Source organism: Drosophila erecta, unplaced genomic scaffold (assembly GCF_003286155.1).
Source record: "Drosophila erecta strain 14021-0224.00,06,07 unplaced genomic scaffold, DereRS2 tig00000000-arrow-pilon, whole genome shotgun sequence".
NCBI lineage: Eukaryota > Metazoa > Arthropoda > Insecta > Diptera > Drosophilidae > Drosophila > Drosophila erecta.
In genome coordinates, this window is record NW_020825194.1 from 8652652 (window position 1) to 8666788 (window position 14137).

Genomic DNA, 14137 nt, shown 5'->3' on the forward strand with positions numbered 1-14137 from the left:
GAAATGGTATTTCACGTGGTTGCCAGTACGGTCACATAAAGTTGTACAAATTGTGGTTACCTAGGAATTACAAGCAAAGCAAGTTATTTACATAAATGCATAGGTTCGGGAACATCAGGCAAAAATTTAAGTAGGAGAATACATAAGTTAATCTCCTGGACAAGACCAACATATTTGCGCCTATTAGCTCTAAAATCTAATTTTTTTTTTACAGTGTATTGCTTGAAGACGATTTCAGACGCCTTGGTCACACTTCTAGCTGCATTTTCTTCGACATCGTGAAAAAATCGGCGCGCCATTTCTGTCCACCTTTTGCGTCAGACTCGCTCTACTCTTGCAGACTTGACAAATTCGCGAGTGTTTATTTGTTTTAAGTAGAGCCTGTCCCGACCCCACAACATTCGCATCCGGCGCAGCCTCCCCAGCTTGCCCAACGTGGTGAAATCAAAGCATTGCTCATTGCGATAGTTGGCGTTCGGCCGAAGGACAAAGCAGGGGATCTACCTAGTATATGTTTGTCAACTGAGCAGGAGCAGTGAGCAACATGTTTGGCGGCGCGAAACCCAGCTTCGGAGCCACTCCATCGGCCACCAGCTTTGGCGGATTCAGCGGCACCACGACAACCACTCCGTTTGGCCAGTCGGCTTTTGGCAAACCCGCCGCACCGGCCTTTGGAAACACCTCCACCTTTGCTGCCCAGCCCGCGCAGCAGTCGCTGTTTGGTGCGGCAGCCACACCAGCTCAGCCCGCAGGAGGTTTATTTGGTGCGAACACGTCCACGGCATTCGGGAGCACTGCCACAGCTCAGCCTACGGCCTTTGGAGGTTAGAGACGATCATTTCAGGGGTATCATGTTACTAATGTAGTTTTATCTTCATTGCAGCCTTTTCGCAACCGCAGCAGACCTCGAACATATTTGGAACCACCCAGACGGCGGCGAGCACCTCTCTCTTTGGACAATCGACGCTTCCCGCCTTTGGAGCCGCCAAGCCGACGATGACGGCCTTTGGACAAACAGCTGCTGCCCAGCCCACAGGCTCTTTGTTTGGACAACCGGCTGCCGCCACCAGTACAACAGGTTTCGGGGGTTTTGGGACCACGGCGCCCACAACAACCAATGTTTTTGGCAGTGGTACTGCCTCCGCCTTTGCGCAATCTCAGGCCACTGCCGTGGGAGCTTCCGGAGTCAATACAGGCACGGCCGTGGTCAAGTACCAGCCAACCCTTGGTACAGATACCCTAATGAAGAGCGGTCAGGCCAATAGTGTGAACACTAAGCAGCACTGCATCACAGCTATGAAGGAGTACGAGGGCAAATCTCTGGAGGAGCTCCGCCTGGAAGACTATATGTGCGGGCGCAAGGGTCCACAGGCTGGCAGTGCTCCGGGAGCTTTTGGATTCGGAGCTCAGGTTACTCAGCCCGCTCAGCCTGCAAGTGGTGGCTTGTTTGGAAGCACTGCCCAACCGAGCACGGGCCTGTTTGGCCAAACGGTGACCGAGAATAAGAGCATGTTTGGCACCACCGCTTTTGGACAACAACCGGCGACTAACAATGCGTTCGGAGCAACGACCCAACAAAACAACTTTTTGCAGAAACCCTTTGGAGCCACCACCACCACGCCATTTGCCGCTCCCGCAGCTGACGCTTCAAATCCATTTGGGGCGAAGCCTGCTTTTGGACAGGGAGGAAGCTTATTTGGTCAAGCACCTGCGACCAGCGCGGCTCCTGCGTTCGGACAGACTAACACCGGGTTCGGAGGCTTCGGATCCACAGCCGGAACAACGCAACAGTCGACCCTTTTTGGTACCACACCCGCCGCGGATCCAAATAAATCAGCCTTTGGCTTGGGCACAGCTGCATCAGCAGCCACTACAGGTTTTGGATTTGGAGCTCCAGCCACAAGCACTGCTGGCGGAGGTCTTTTCGGAAACAAGCCCGCCACTAGCTTCGCTGCTCCAACTTTCGGAGCAACCTCCACGGCCAGCACTCCGTTTTCGAACTTTGGCTTGAACACCAGTACAGCAGCAACGGGTGGAGGCCTTTTCAACTCAGGATTAAACAAGCCAGCAACCTCCGGATTCGGAGGTTTTGGAGCCACCAGCGCAGCGCCACTTAATTTCAACGCAGGCAACACGGGTGGATCGCTATTCGGAAATACAGCCAAACCGACAGGAGGTCTCTTTGGAGGAGGAACTACCACCTTGGGTGGCACGGGAGCTGCTCCAACAGGCGGAATATTTGGAGGGGGAACTACCAGTTTCGGAGGCGTCGGTGGATCCTTGGGCGGCGGTAGCTTCGGCATGGGTACAAACAACTCGTTAACTGGTGGTCTTATGGGAGCTCAGCCCACACTAGGTATCATGACGCCTTCCCACCAGCCCATTCATCAGCAGATTCTAGCTAGGGTAACGTCACCCTATGGAGACTCTCCGATTTTCAAGGATCTAAAGCAGAGCGACGAGGCGGACGCAACCAGAGCTACAAACCCGGCTGCTCAGCAAGCAGTTCTGGACATGACCAGCAACAAGTACAAGATGGCTACTAAGAACAGTCCTGTTCCAGTGAAGGTGAAGGCGCTGGGCAGCACACTTAATAAAAAATCGATGTTTGATGGTCTCGAGGAGTTTGATGCTACTGTAGAGGGCTTCAATCTCAAGCCGAATGCCAAGCGTTTGGTTATCAAACCCAAAGTAAAGAGCGTAGAGAGTGGAAATCCTTCAAACTCTATTGGCAGTGCTCCCAATACGCCCCAGTCTCGCCCCAAAGTGGAAACTCCCAACAAAGAACGCGAGTCCTTTAGCGGAGCCATTCCAAGTGAGCCAGTGCCACCAGCAGGAAACTCGCCTGGAGCAACAAATGGACGGGAAAGCCAGGATAACGGTCGCCGTGAGTCATGGCTGCATCCTAACAACCTCGAGAAGGTTCGCCAGCATAACATTCAGACCGGAATGGATCAGGGATCGCCCCATAACAGCACTCTCAACGAGCTTGTCCCGCGCAAACCATTGGACACATACCGACCATCGTCCACCGTTCGTCTTTCGGTGTCGACCATCCCAGAGAATCCGTTTGAGGATCAATCGAGCACGATTGCACGTCGGGAAACCTTCACTTCGGAGCAGGCCAATGAGAGCGTGCTGTCGAGCAGATCTCATGAGGCAGACGACTCTGCTGCAAACCGATCCCGTCTTGCCATTGAGGCAGCTGCTGCAGAAGCGGCAGATTACGAGGCCCACCCCACTGGCATTGTGCTGCGACGTGTGGGTTACTATACAATTCCATCACTGGATGACCTACGCTCCTATTTGGCCGAGGACGGATCCTGTGTGGTTCCAAACTTTACGGTGGGTCGGGAAGGATACGGAAATGTCTTCTTCGGCAAGGAAATGGATGTGGCGGGCCTAAACCTTGATGAGATTGGTAAGAGTCTTGTCTATTTTTTATAACCGCTTATTTTGCTTATATACGTTTATTAATTGCCAAACCATTTATGCAGTTCACTTTCGCAACAAGGAGATTATCATTTATCCCGACGACGATAACAAGCCGCCCATCGGTCATGGCCTAAACCGTGACGCCCAGGTCACTTTGGACCAAGTATGGCCGCTGGACAAGACCAAGCACGAAGCTATCAAGGAGCCACAACGCTTGCTTGAGATGGACTGGGAGGGCAAGTTGCGGCGGGTGTGTGATAAAAACGATACGCGTTTCATAGAATATCGCCCGGAAACGGGTAGTTGGGTCTTCCGCGTCAAGCATTTCTCTAAATATGGCCTGGGCGACAGTGACGAGGAGGACGAGGTGCCCACCGATCCAAAAAAAGCCAAAATGGCAATGCTTGAGGCTCAGCAACGGGCTAACACTGAAAAGATGACTCTTAATTCTCTGCGCCAAGCGCAGAAGATTTCCGAAGACGCAGCCCGTAACTTGGACCCAAAGGCCTTGGTCGCTGGAGTTGCCAGCGGATTCAGGCCAATGGATGACACCGCCGAGTTCCTCTTAATGGACAAAACACGTATGTCTATAGTCCCTTCTAAAAGGTGTAGTTTCGTTGATTGTAATTTGGTTAACTTGGATTCACAGAATATTTTCAAGCCGGCGGAAACTCCGATTTCTCCATGTTTGATCCACCGCGTCATCGTCCATCTGTTACCAGTCCCACAGCGGTTTTGGCTCAGGATATGGTAGGCAACGAGCCGCACAAAATGCAGCTAATGAAGTCTTCCTTTTTTGTGGAGGACAATGCTGCCGAGGACGAGCCCATGGGTAGGTGGACAATCTCTTGATGGTCTTGCATATTGCTTCAAAAGTTGTGTATTGATTTTGTAGTAGAAGCTATGTAGATTCTTTAATGTTAATCGTTGGTTTTGAGCTAAATATGTATTGTTAGTTATCAACGATATTTGCTTAAGCTTTGCAAATACTTTTTATAAATGTGAGATTCTAAAAAGTATTATATATATGATTTAAAGATATATTGTTTAAAAAAGTAGCACACATTATAAAGTTAATAAAGCTTTCAAGTGTATTAGTAAATGCGATTAATTTTGGCTAGTTTGACAACATTTATCATTATCATTACAACATTTGAAAATTATCCATAAACCTCTTCAGAGACCACGGGGCGTCTTCATCGTCATCGGAAGTTTTACAATGTGGAACCTAATGTTTGGAAAGATGGTGCCTCCGAGAGCTCGAGTCAATACGATTTTGAACACCCATCGCCCGCTCTGCCGGTCTCTTCATCCGTCTCTGAGGCCAGTCTGATGTGTGATGCACATTACGAGGAGGTACGGTCACGTAACCTTTTTTTTGAACCCCAATAATCATTCTCATCCATTTCAGACGTCGTCGATGGCAACTGGAAGCATTGTGGCAGCTGTAAAAGAAAAGAAGTTTGAGATGCCTGTCGCTAAAGCCTTCAAGTTTGTCTGCAAGCCCAAAGTGGCTCCGGTTAAGGTGCGTGCCACAACGGTGCCATTGCCGAGGTCCATTGCTTACGAGATGCGCGATATGTGGATCGCCGATTTGGGATTCTACAAAGGGCGCAGCTTCAAGCTCAGTTTTGGTCCACAAAACGCATTGGTACTGCCCAGCACCTTTAATAACATGCAAAACCTCAAAGAATGTAAGAATATCTGACCACTTTAGCAGTCAAATTATAATAGTTTTGCTTGCTTTAGTTACTGGACCATCCCTGCCCGCCTCCATGGTTTTTGCTCCCCGCTTAGCCACCGATATGTCGCCCAGTGTAATGCAGCTGGTGCAGTTCAACATGGTCAAAGGCAACGAGGGTATTCGAGAAAGTATCGTTCCCCATCTAGAGGTTCAGCTTAGCGACTGTCTCTCTGTAGATGTGGAGGGTAGTGAGTGCCCGTGGATACATCCCGATAGCGGAACGAAACTAGTTTCCAAGCACTTCTCCGAGTCTCTAAAGCAGAGAAATGCTGGCTTAAAAGAGGATTACGCCGTGTCAGTGTGGTCGCTTTTGTTCGCGTTATGGGGCGATCACGATGAGCTGGTGGACCTGGAAAAGAACTCCCACTACATGGTCATGTGTCGGCGCAATCTGCTATCCGAGTGGCTTGAGAATACGCTGTTGGGCAAGGATCTACTCTCGAAAAAAGTTAGCACTCACAGTTACCTGGATCACATGTTGGAGTTACTTAGCTGCCACCGAGTAAATGAGGCTTGTGAGCTGGCCTTCAACTACGACGATGCTAATCTGGCACTCGTGCTGTCCCAATTAAGTTCCGGAGCTGTTTTCCGGCTACTAATGGAGGAGCAGCTTTTTGCCTGGCAGCAGAGCAAGGCGGATAAGTATATCGATCTGGAGCGCCTCAAGATGTACATGCTGGCGGCCGGAGTGCCCATGATGCAGTCTTCACAGGGGGCCATCAACTTACTCGAAGACAACAACTGGGTGACAGTGCTGGCCATGCAACTGTGGTACTTCACAGCCCCCACCTCGACCATCACCGATGCCCTCAATGCTTATAACAACGCCTTCCAAGCGGAAGAGTGTTATGCGGAGCCCCCAACACCCAGCTACAAGAACGCACCTACTGACACCAAGAAACCCGTCTACGATCTGCTTTACCACTTGCTCCAGTTATACTCCAAGCGCATGCATTCCCTGGAAGAAACTCTCAATCCTATAACGCATACCGCCGATGCCATGGACTTCCGTTTGAGGTAAACTTGAACAATTTTTAGGCCCAGTGCAAAATAATTTATTTATTGAATCATTTTAGCTGGCTGCTTTTGCAAACTCTTCGTGCTCTTGGTTACCGTCACTGTTCGCCCTTAACGGAGGCTCGTCTTTCGGTGGATTTCGCTAGCCAGTTGGAGAACGAAGGCCTCTGGCAATGGGGTATCTTCGTTCTGTTGCATATTAAGCAGCGGTCGCAGAGGGAACGAGGAGTTCAGCAAATGCTTCAGAGGAATGTCAGCGTTTCCGCCAAGGTGCCTCTCAATGCGGAAGAGCGCTTTGTCGTCGAAGAGCTGGGTATTCCGATGTCGTGGGTGGACTATGTGAAGGCAGTAAAGGCGGGAGCGTCAGGCAAGCATCATCTTCAAGCAAAATATCTGCTAAAGGCTAAACATTTTGCTACGGCGCACGACGTCATCTTCCAACACATTGCTCCTGATGCCATCATAAACGGTTAGTTAGTAATGAGAAAAATAATTTTGATGGCATACTAATAATGCTCATCGCAAATTTGCAGGAAAAATGGAATACCTGCACAGCCTGCTCATTCAATTCGAGGATACTAAGGGCAGCAGCATCCGAGTGCCCAACTGGTCCAACCAGGGCCAGATTTTCTTGGATTTTATCGACATCAGTGCCAAGTTCAAGCAGATCCGCAGTGTGACCAACATCGCTGACATCAATGCGCGCTGGGAGAACTTAAAGCCACAACTAAGCGAACTCTGCTCCCGCATCAGTCTGCTCCCATGTCCCACCTCCAAGCACCGACTGTGCCAGAGTGAAATCGCGCAGAGCCTCAGTTGCTTGGTGCACGGCATGTGCATTGTCTGTCCCGAGATGGAGTCTTCCTTAGTGCTTAAGGTGGCCCTGGAGCGACTGCCACTGCCGCAGGAGTTCTCCTCAAAGGAGCTGCGCATCTGGCTAGAGGAGCTACTCGAGAAAATCGAAAGCGAGCCACCATTAAGCGAACGGCAGCGACCCACCATGATGGAAACATAGGAGCCGAGAAATAAAAAGCTTACAATGATTAGTTTAGGGTCGAATTAACTTAGTTATAATCAAATCATCCCCCTCGCAAAAGAAAGAAAGTCAGCTGTAGGATAGGTTTGAGTACGCTATCATTTATGTTTGATTGCTTAATAGTTAAAAACGTTTCGTCAGTAAAGACCAGAAAATTATAGTTTCATATTGATTTGTTTAATTGATTTCCATAAATTTAGGGGTTTAAGCAAGTAAATAAACTATGTTTTTAAAAGCGATCGCTGCATGGGAATCATTTCAAATCCGATAGAGCAAAGCTGTGCCTATCGAAAGCTTTGTTGGCAACTACCTGCTTAGTCCAGCCGTGAAGCGAGATCAGTAGTCATTGGATCGCTGATAAGGCCACAGCATATTTACCCCCTAAAAGTTTGATAAGCTTCTTACCTGTTGTACCTAGCCATGGCTGATGTTACTCCCACTGAAACCCCCGCCGCGCCCGCCTCCTGGTGTGGACGTGGGGCCAAGCCCCGAACCTTTGAGAAGCAACCGCCAGTGATCTGCTATGACAAGCCCGCGGCATCGATCGTTTCGAAAGAGGAGTACGATGTAAGTAAGCCCCCCTTACCTAGTCACAATAATACAGTGATAAAATAATGCCCAGGATAAACGCTTTCACGCCCTGACTGGTGATCTTGTGGAGACACTGATTGTGCCTAAGCGGGAGGCACGCACCTGGACAATGCAGGAGGGTGATTTGTGCCGCGTGACTGTCCACGAAGGTTCGCAGGTGGGCGACATGAACTTTTGGAATCTGGAGAACACCGGCGAGCGCTTCTACTCGGGCAAGACGCGACAGTTGCACTCGTCGCATCTGCGCGTCTACGATCGCCTGTGGAGCTGCCTGCCTCACCTGCGTCCCATGGCCACCTTTGTGTTCGATTCCCTTGCTGCCTATGGAATCGATGAGGACGGCGGTGCTCTGCACGATGTGATTGGGACGCGCTGTGACGACTACACCTACAAGCTAATCACGGGCAAGGATCGGGTGGGCAGCTGCCACAGTTCCATAGTCAAGGCGATTGTGGAGGAGCGCGGTCTTACGGAGCAGGATGTGCACGACGTGTGGAACATCTTTATGTGCACCGGTTTCACACGGGACACCCATCAGTATTTCTGCAAGGCAAGTCCCGCACGCAAGGGGGATTTCATTGAGTTTGTGGCCGACATGAATCTTCTGGTGGCCCTGAGCGCCTGTCCGCAGGGCGATGTCTCCATCCAAGTGGGTGCCGAAGTGCCGGACGCAAAGTGCCACCCCCTCAAGGTCGAGGTGTTCCGCCGCAAGTAACCAGATCCATTTGTATTCCGTGTGGGAACGCCTGGTTCAAAGAGAGTGCCATTTACGTAAACAATGCAAAGGAGATGCGCAAGATCATCTGACGTACTGTTAACGAAGTTTTAATACAAATACATATATTACTGCAATGTTTATTGAATTTTTCTATTACTGTATAAAATGTTATAATTAAAATTTAATTTTAAAATGTTATTTTTTAATCTAAAATTTTAAGTCACACTTTACCGCACTTCTCCGCACGCGACTGCTTTCGGTACGCGACTGCTTTTCGATTTTTAGGGTGACCAGTCAATATAAATTTTCAGCCGACTCTTGTTGTTATTCTTCTTGAGTTTTGGCAAATGCTAAACAAAGTTATTTTCGCCAGGAACAAACCATTAAAATGAGTGAGATTAGGGGCGAGGAGAACCTCGAACGGTTGCGCAATTATATCCTGCGACCGGAGCTGTCCCTGCACAATCCCCTGCCGGATGTTTTGCCCCGCAAACTTGATCCGATGCGCCTGTTGCATGCGCCTCTTTGTCCGGGAAGCACCAAGCTGGCACCTCGCCGGGATCAGAGTGGCCAGATACTGGAGTTCGTGGAAGTGGACCTGGAGGATGTGGGCGCCAGTGCCAACAACTCTATGTCTATGCAACGGGAGCCGGGTTTGCTGGAAGAGGCGACGCGTGGCTCCCACTCGAATTTTCCCTTTTGGCCTGGTGGATTCGATGAGCAGCGCCAACAGATCGCAGCTCTGGATGTGGACAACTTTCAGTTCGGAGATAAGCTGCTAACGGTGCCACCGGGCTTTACCTCTGGCTACGACTTCTCGCAATCACAATCCGTAACACTGCCGCCTGTGGTCGCCGATCCCAGTAACGTGGATCTATTAGAAAACCTAGAGCAGGATCTAGACGTCCAGGAGTGGATGAAGCTAACGCGCAGTGAGGGAACAAGTTCCACTGGACCCCCTCAAGGTGCCAAACAGTCGAACGTGCAACTTCCTTCAGAGGATTTCAAAGACGTGGACGATCACATCATGAAGGCGGACCTGAAGCCTGTGCTGAACATTTCTACCACCACGAAGAACTTCAAGAGCGACTGGGCCGAAATGGTGGACATTAGCCAACCCATCAATGACTTCAAAGAACAGATACCTAGCCCCGCCATGGATTTTCCCTTCGAACTGGATGTATTTCAAAAGCAGGCCATTCTCAAGCTGGAACAACGCCAGTATGTTTTCGTTGCAGCCCACACGTCCGCTGGCAAGACGGTTGTAGCTGAATATGCCATCGCCCTATCTAAGCGGGATCTCACCCGCACCATCTACACATCGCCGATCAAGGCGTTGTCCAATCAGAAGTACCGCGACTTCCGAAAGACCTTCAAGGATGTGGGCCTTATTACAGGCGACCTGCAGATAGAGCCCACCGCCTCATGTCTGATCATGACCACCGAGATTCTCCGCTCAATGCTGTATTGCGGCAGCGACGTCACGCGGGATCTGGAGTGGGTGATCTTCGACGAGGTTCACTATATTAATAACCCCGAGAGAGGACATGTCTGGGAGGAGGTCATTATACTGCTGCCCGAACATGTTAACATCATAATGCTGAGTGCCACCGTGCCCAATACCTTGGAATTGGCGGACTGGGTTGGAAGCACCAAGAAGAGAAAGGTCTATGTGATTAGCACATTAAAGCGACCAGTTCCTCTCACGCATTTCCTCTATACTGGTACTGGAGAAAAGAGCCGCGATGACATCTTCCTGCTGGTGGACGCCCAGGGAAAATTTCTGCAGGGCAACTACGAGAAGGCCGTGGAACGCAAAAAAGAGATGCAGGGCAAGGCCAAGGGCGGCGGAGCTGGGTCAAATAACCACTTTAATGCCAAGCAGGAGCAGTACACCTGGATCGGACTAATTGACTTTCTGAGGCGGAACAACAAGATGCCAGTTGTGGCTTTCACTCTGTCCCGCAATCGGTGTGACTCTAATTTGGCCGCCCTGCAGTCGGTGGATCTAAACACGGAAAGGGAGAAGGGTGCTGTGCAGAAATTCTTCTTGCAGTGTCTGGCCAAGCTGAAGCCACCGGATCGTACAATTCCGCAGGTTCTGGTTCTAAAGGACGCTTTGCAGCGAGGAATTGGGGTGCACCACAGCGGCATCTTGCCCATTCTTAAGGAGATCGTGGAGATGCTCTTTCAGAATGGGCTAGTTAAGCTGCTCTTCGCCACCGAAACGTTTGCTATGGGTGTTAACATGCCGGCACGCACTGTGGTCTTTGACTCCTGCAAAAAGTTTGACGGACTGGAGATGCGTAACCTGAAACCCGGCGAATACATCCAAATGGCCGGCAGAGCTGGACGGCGTGGGCACGACGAGACGGGTACGGCGATCATAATGTGCAAGGGCAGTGTGCCACCATCAATGGAGCTACGGCCCATGATCCTGGGCCTGCCGGATAAACTGCAGTCACAGTTTATTCTGCGCTATGCGGTTATCCTCACATGTCTGCGCATCGAGAGCATCAAGGTGGAAGATATCATGCAGTTCAGTTTCAAGGAGTTTAACCAGAAGCTGCAATTGCCTACGCAGCAGAAGCAACTGCGCCTGGCCGAAGACAAGTTCGCCATGCTTCCAACACTCGGCGAACATTTGCAACCGCTCGTCAACTTTTACGACAAGGCCGTCGAGTATTGGAAGGAAAAGCACCGCATCATGGTAGGATCTACGTACAAACGCAACTACATTTTACGAACCCCACTTTTCCATTTATTTTAGAAATTAATTGTAACACAAGCCAAGATCCAAAAGGAACTGAAGGTTGGGCGCGTCATTGTCATCACGCAGGGCAAGCACTACAATAAACTGGCCATTCTACTCAACATCAAGTCTGTCATGGGAAAGGATACCATCTATAAGGTGCTAGTGCTGGACCACCAATTCAAGGCAAAGGATAGCAACAGCCTCCAGCAAGGCGAGCTCTATTACAAGATACTTTCGTTGACGCCGCGGAACATGACCTTCCAGCCAGAGGGAATCGGGGGCCACACTGTGCTAGACATCAAGGCCATAGACATTATCAATATCACCAAGAGCACATTGAAAGTCGATGCAGCTGCGATTATGCGGAATTGGGAGCAGAGGCAGCTGGAGCGATTCAAGGATTCGCCCCCAGGTGCATCGGTGGTCAAGGCTGTCACCGAGCTAAACCAGCTGAACGATAGTTACATTGCCAGCGCGGATAACATCAAATATGTGAATCTCTCCAAGGAGATAATCGTGAGCGCTGACAGTGAGGTGGCAATGCTCAACTACGTAGATCACCTGAATCGTCAGGTCGTCAATTTGCTGCCTCATACCAACATTGCCGGATTCGAGCAAGAGTTCGCCAAGGTTTATGAGCGCCGAATGCTGGAGATCCACATTGAGGAGCTGCGCTTCAAGAACTCGGCGAAAAATTTGACCCTCTATCCGGACTACTGTAACAAGCTGCAGGTGCTGCGAGCCCTGAAATACATAGATGAACTGGAAGAGGTCACGCTTAAGGGAAAAGTGGCCTGTGAGATGGGCCAAAATGAGCTACTAATCACGGAGCTTATTCTGTGCAACATGTTCAACGATCTGGAACCGGCAGAAATAGCCGCTTTGCTCTCTGGCCTCGTCTTCCAGGCGAAGATGCGAGAAAAACCGGTAATACCAGAGGCGATGAAGAAGTGCGTGGAGGCTTTTGAGCAGATCAACGATACAATTCTGGCCGAGGAGCAGCGCTTCCAGGCAGCCATCGAGACCGATAATCGCCTAAACTTTGGTCTGTTGGAGGTTGTCTACGAGTGGGCTCGAAATAAGGTAAGAGGCCCTTAATATCTCTAGTTGACAATCATGCCAATCTCATATCTGCATATCTACTTTAATCTAATTGACAGCCCTTTGCTGAGATTATGCAACTAACCACGGTGCAGGAGGGCATCATTGTACGATGCATCCAGCAGCTGAATGAAACCCTGCGTGATGTTAAAACGGCCGCCATTCGGATTGGCAATCCTGGACTGCAGTCCAAGATGGAAGAGGCGTCGGCTGCTATCAAGCGAGATATTGTATTCACCGCATCCTTGTACACAGAACTGTAGTTGGCGGAGATGGTCCAGCCATTTATTGTGGATTGAAAGACGAGACGGAAGTGTAATTTCTTACATCTATACTTTATGCACGTGTCAATTACAATTCCAAAGGAAACTTATAAAAAAAATGTAAAAATAATTATGTGCAACGCGACGCGGGTAGGCGGAGGTGATCTGGCGATAGTGGAGAAGTGGCGCCGCGCTGGGAAGCAGTATTATCGCGACTCGGGCTTAAATTTTGGTGGAACCATCATGCCGGTCATATGCTTTTGTTTCTTGGCCTTCTTGGACTTGCCAGCACCCGATTGGAAGTCATGCCAGCTGTTCACCCGGCTCTGGCGCGACTCTTCGAAGTTCTGCTGCCATTCGCGGTCCGCCTTGATCCGCTCCTCCTCCTCGATTTCCGTTTCGCGCTTTCGCTTGCGCTCCTCCTGGTCGCGCTGGTCGAGCTTCTGCCGCCGACGCTCCATGTCGGCAAACAGTTTCATGACCATAACGTAGATGGCGTGCTTGTACTTGGTGGGATCGTCCTCGGGTATGGGCTCAGTGGGCCGACCCTCCTTTTTAAGCTTTTTGCGCTTTTCTGCAATCTGTAAGGTAAAGAACAAATTATTATAATACAGTTAATAAAGGAAATTTGTAATGACAATTGGATTTGGAAGTATTCTAAAGGATGACGACCATATAGGTTAATGCTTCGAGGAATGGAACTCACCATTTGATCCGTTCGCCCCTTTGCCTCCTCGTACACCTCCAGACATCTTTTGCGCGTGAGTTCGTTTTCCAGGATCTTCCAGGAACGCGACACAATATCGAATGCCATTTGAGCGCGCTCCTGGTTGTCGGGATTTTTATCTGGATGGACGAGGATCGACAAGGTGCGGTAGCGCTTTTTTATATCCGCCAATTCGACCTCGGGCTCGATTTGGAGCACCTCAAACGGATTGAGATTGAAGTACGTTGAACCTGGACGAAGTAAACGATCAATTTGTTGAGAAGGAGTTAAAACTGAATCACGTTTTTCAATTTCTTTCACCTGCAATATAGGCACAAAATCATTTACTAAAGTGTACATAATAATAATGGTTTAGTTTATTTGGAGCGGTTGCCGTGGGAGGAGCCCGACCCAGTACAAAACGCTGAGCCTGCGGTTCCGACCGCCACACTTACTTCTGTGTAGAAATCCTCAAAGGTGTCCTGGGAGGTTCCCGGTTGGTCTCTGGCCGACGAGGAGGACATGCTGCAACAATAACGACGCTTTTTGCGTTTTCCCTACAACAATTTTTGATAAAAACCTCAAGTCAACAGTGTGACCGTGCGCGGTTCGTTGGGAATTACCGTTCGCTGTAGTTAAAATGGCTCCAAGTTGTTATCACACATAGTAATAATAAACTTTAATTTTAATTTATGTCGACGTTGTTCGGCCAAAACAAGAATGCTTTTACAAATTATTTTGCAAGCATCTTTTATTTGGGTACAACACAAT

General features: G+C 49.7%; 4 protein-coding genes across 5 annotated transcripts; 3 read left to right on the top strand and 1 right to left on the bottom strand.

The window, feature by feature from the left end:
* Nucleotides 1–26: 26 nt before the first annotated feature.
* Nucleotides 27–7469, top strand: LOC6555378 (nuclear pore complex protein Nup98-Nup96). The gene is made up of 10 exons (XM_001982055.3): nt 27–130; nt 215–824; nt 884–3421; nt 3498–4016; nt 4085–4267; nt 4616–4791; nt 4847–5129; nt 5185–6196; nt 6256–6665; nt 6730–7469. Exons 2-10 carry the CDS (start codon nt 545–547, stop codon nt 7209–7211), a joined length of 5883 nt encoding a protein of 1960 aa, XP_001982091.1. The 5' UTR covers nt 27–130; nt 215–544; the 3' UTR covers nt 7212–7469.
* A 52-nt stretch (nt 7470–7521) lies between these two features.
* LOC6555379 (uncharacterized protein C11D3.03c) lies at nt 7522–8676 on the top strand. Its single transcript, XM_001982056.3, has 2 exons — nt 7522–7799; nt 7855–8676. The coding sequence occupies exons 1-2, from the start codon at nt 7653–7655 to the stop codon at nt 8536–8538; spliced, it is 831 nt and encodes a 276-aa protein (XP_001982092.1). The 5' UTR covers nt 7522–7652; the 3' UTR covers nt 8539–8676.
* Nucleotides 8677–8829: 153 nt separating this feature from the next.
* Nucleotides 8830–13286, top strand: LOC6554244 (helicase SKI2W). The gene is made up of 3 exons (XM_001982057.3): nt 8830–11251; nt 11312–12379; nt 12457–13286. Exons 1-3 carry the CDS (start codon nt 8930–8932, stop codon nt 12658–12660), a joined length of 3594 nt encoding a protein of 1197 aa, XP_001982093.1. The 5' UTR covers nt 8830–8929; the 3' UTR covers nt 12661–13286.
* On the bottom strand, nt 12714–14004 carry LOC6554245 (dnaJ homolog subfamily C member 8). Of its 2 annotated transcripts, none has more exons than XM_015153392.2 (3): nt 13822–14004; nt 13367–13617; nt 12714–13241 (listed from the first exon to the last, which is right to left on the bottom strand). In XM_015153392.2, exons 2-3 carry the CDS (start codon nt 13472–13474, stop codon nt 12867–12869), a joined length of 483 nt encoding a protein of 160 aa, XP_015008878.1. In that variant the 5' UTR covers nt 13475–13617; nt 13822–14004; the 3' UTR covers nt 12714–12866. The 2 variants fall into 2 exon arrangements, with proteins under 2 accessions (XP_015008878.1, XP_001982094.1); XM_001982058.3 differs by having other exon boundaries at nt 13367–13687; nt 13822–14003.
* Nucleotides 14005–14137: the final 133 nt, after the last annotated feature.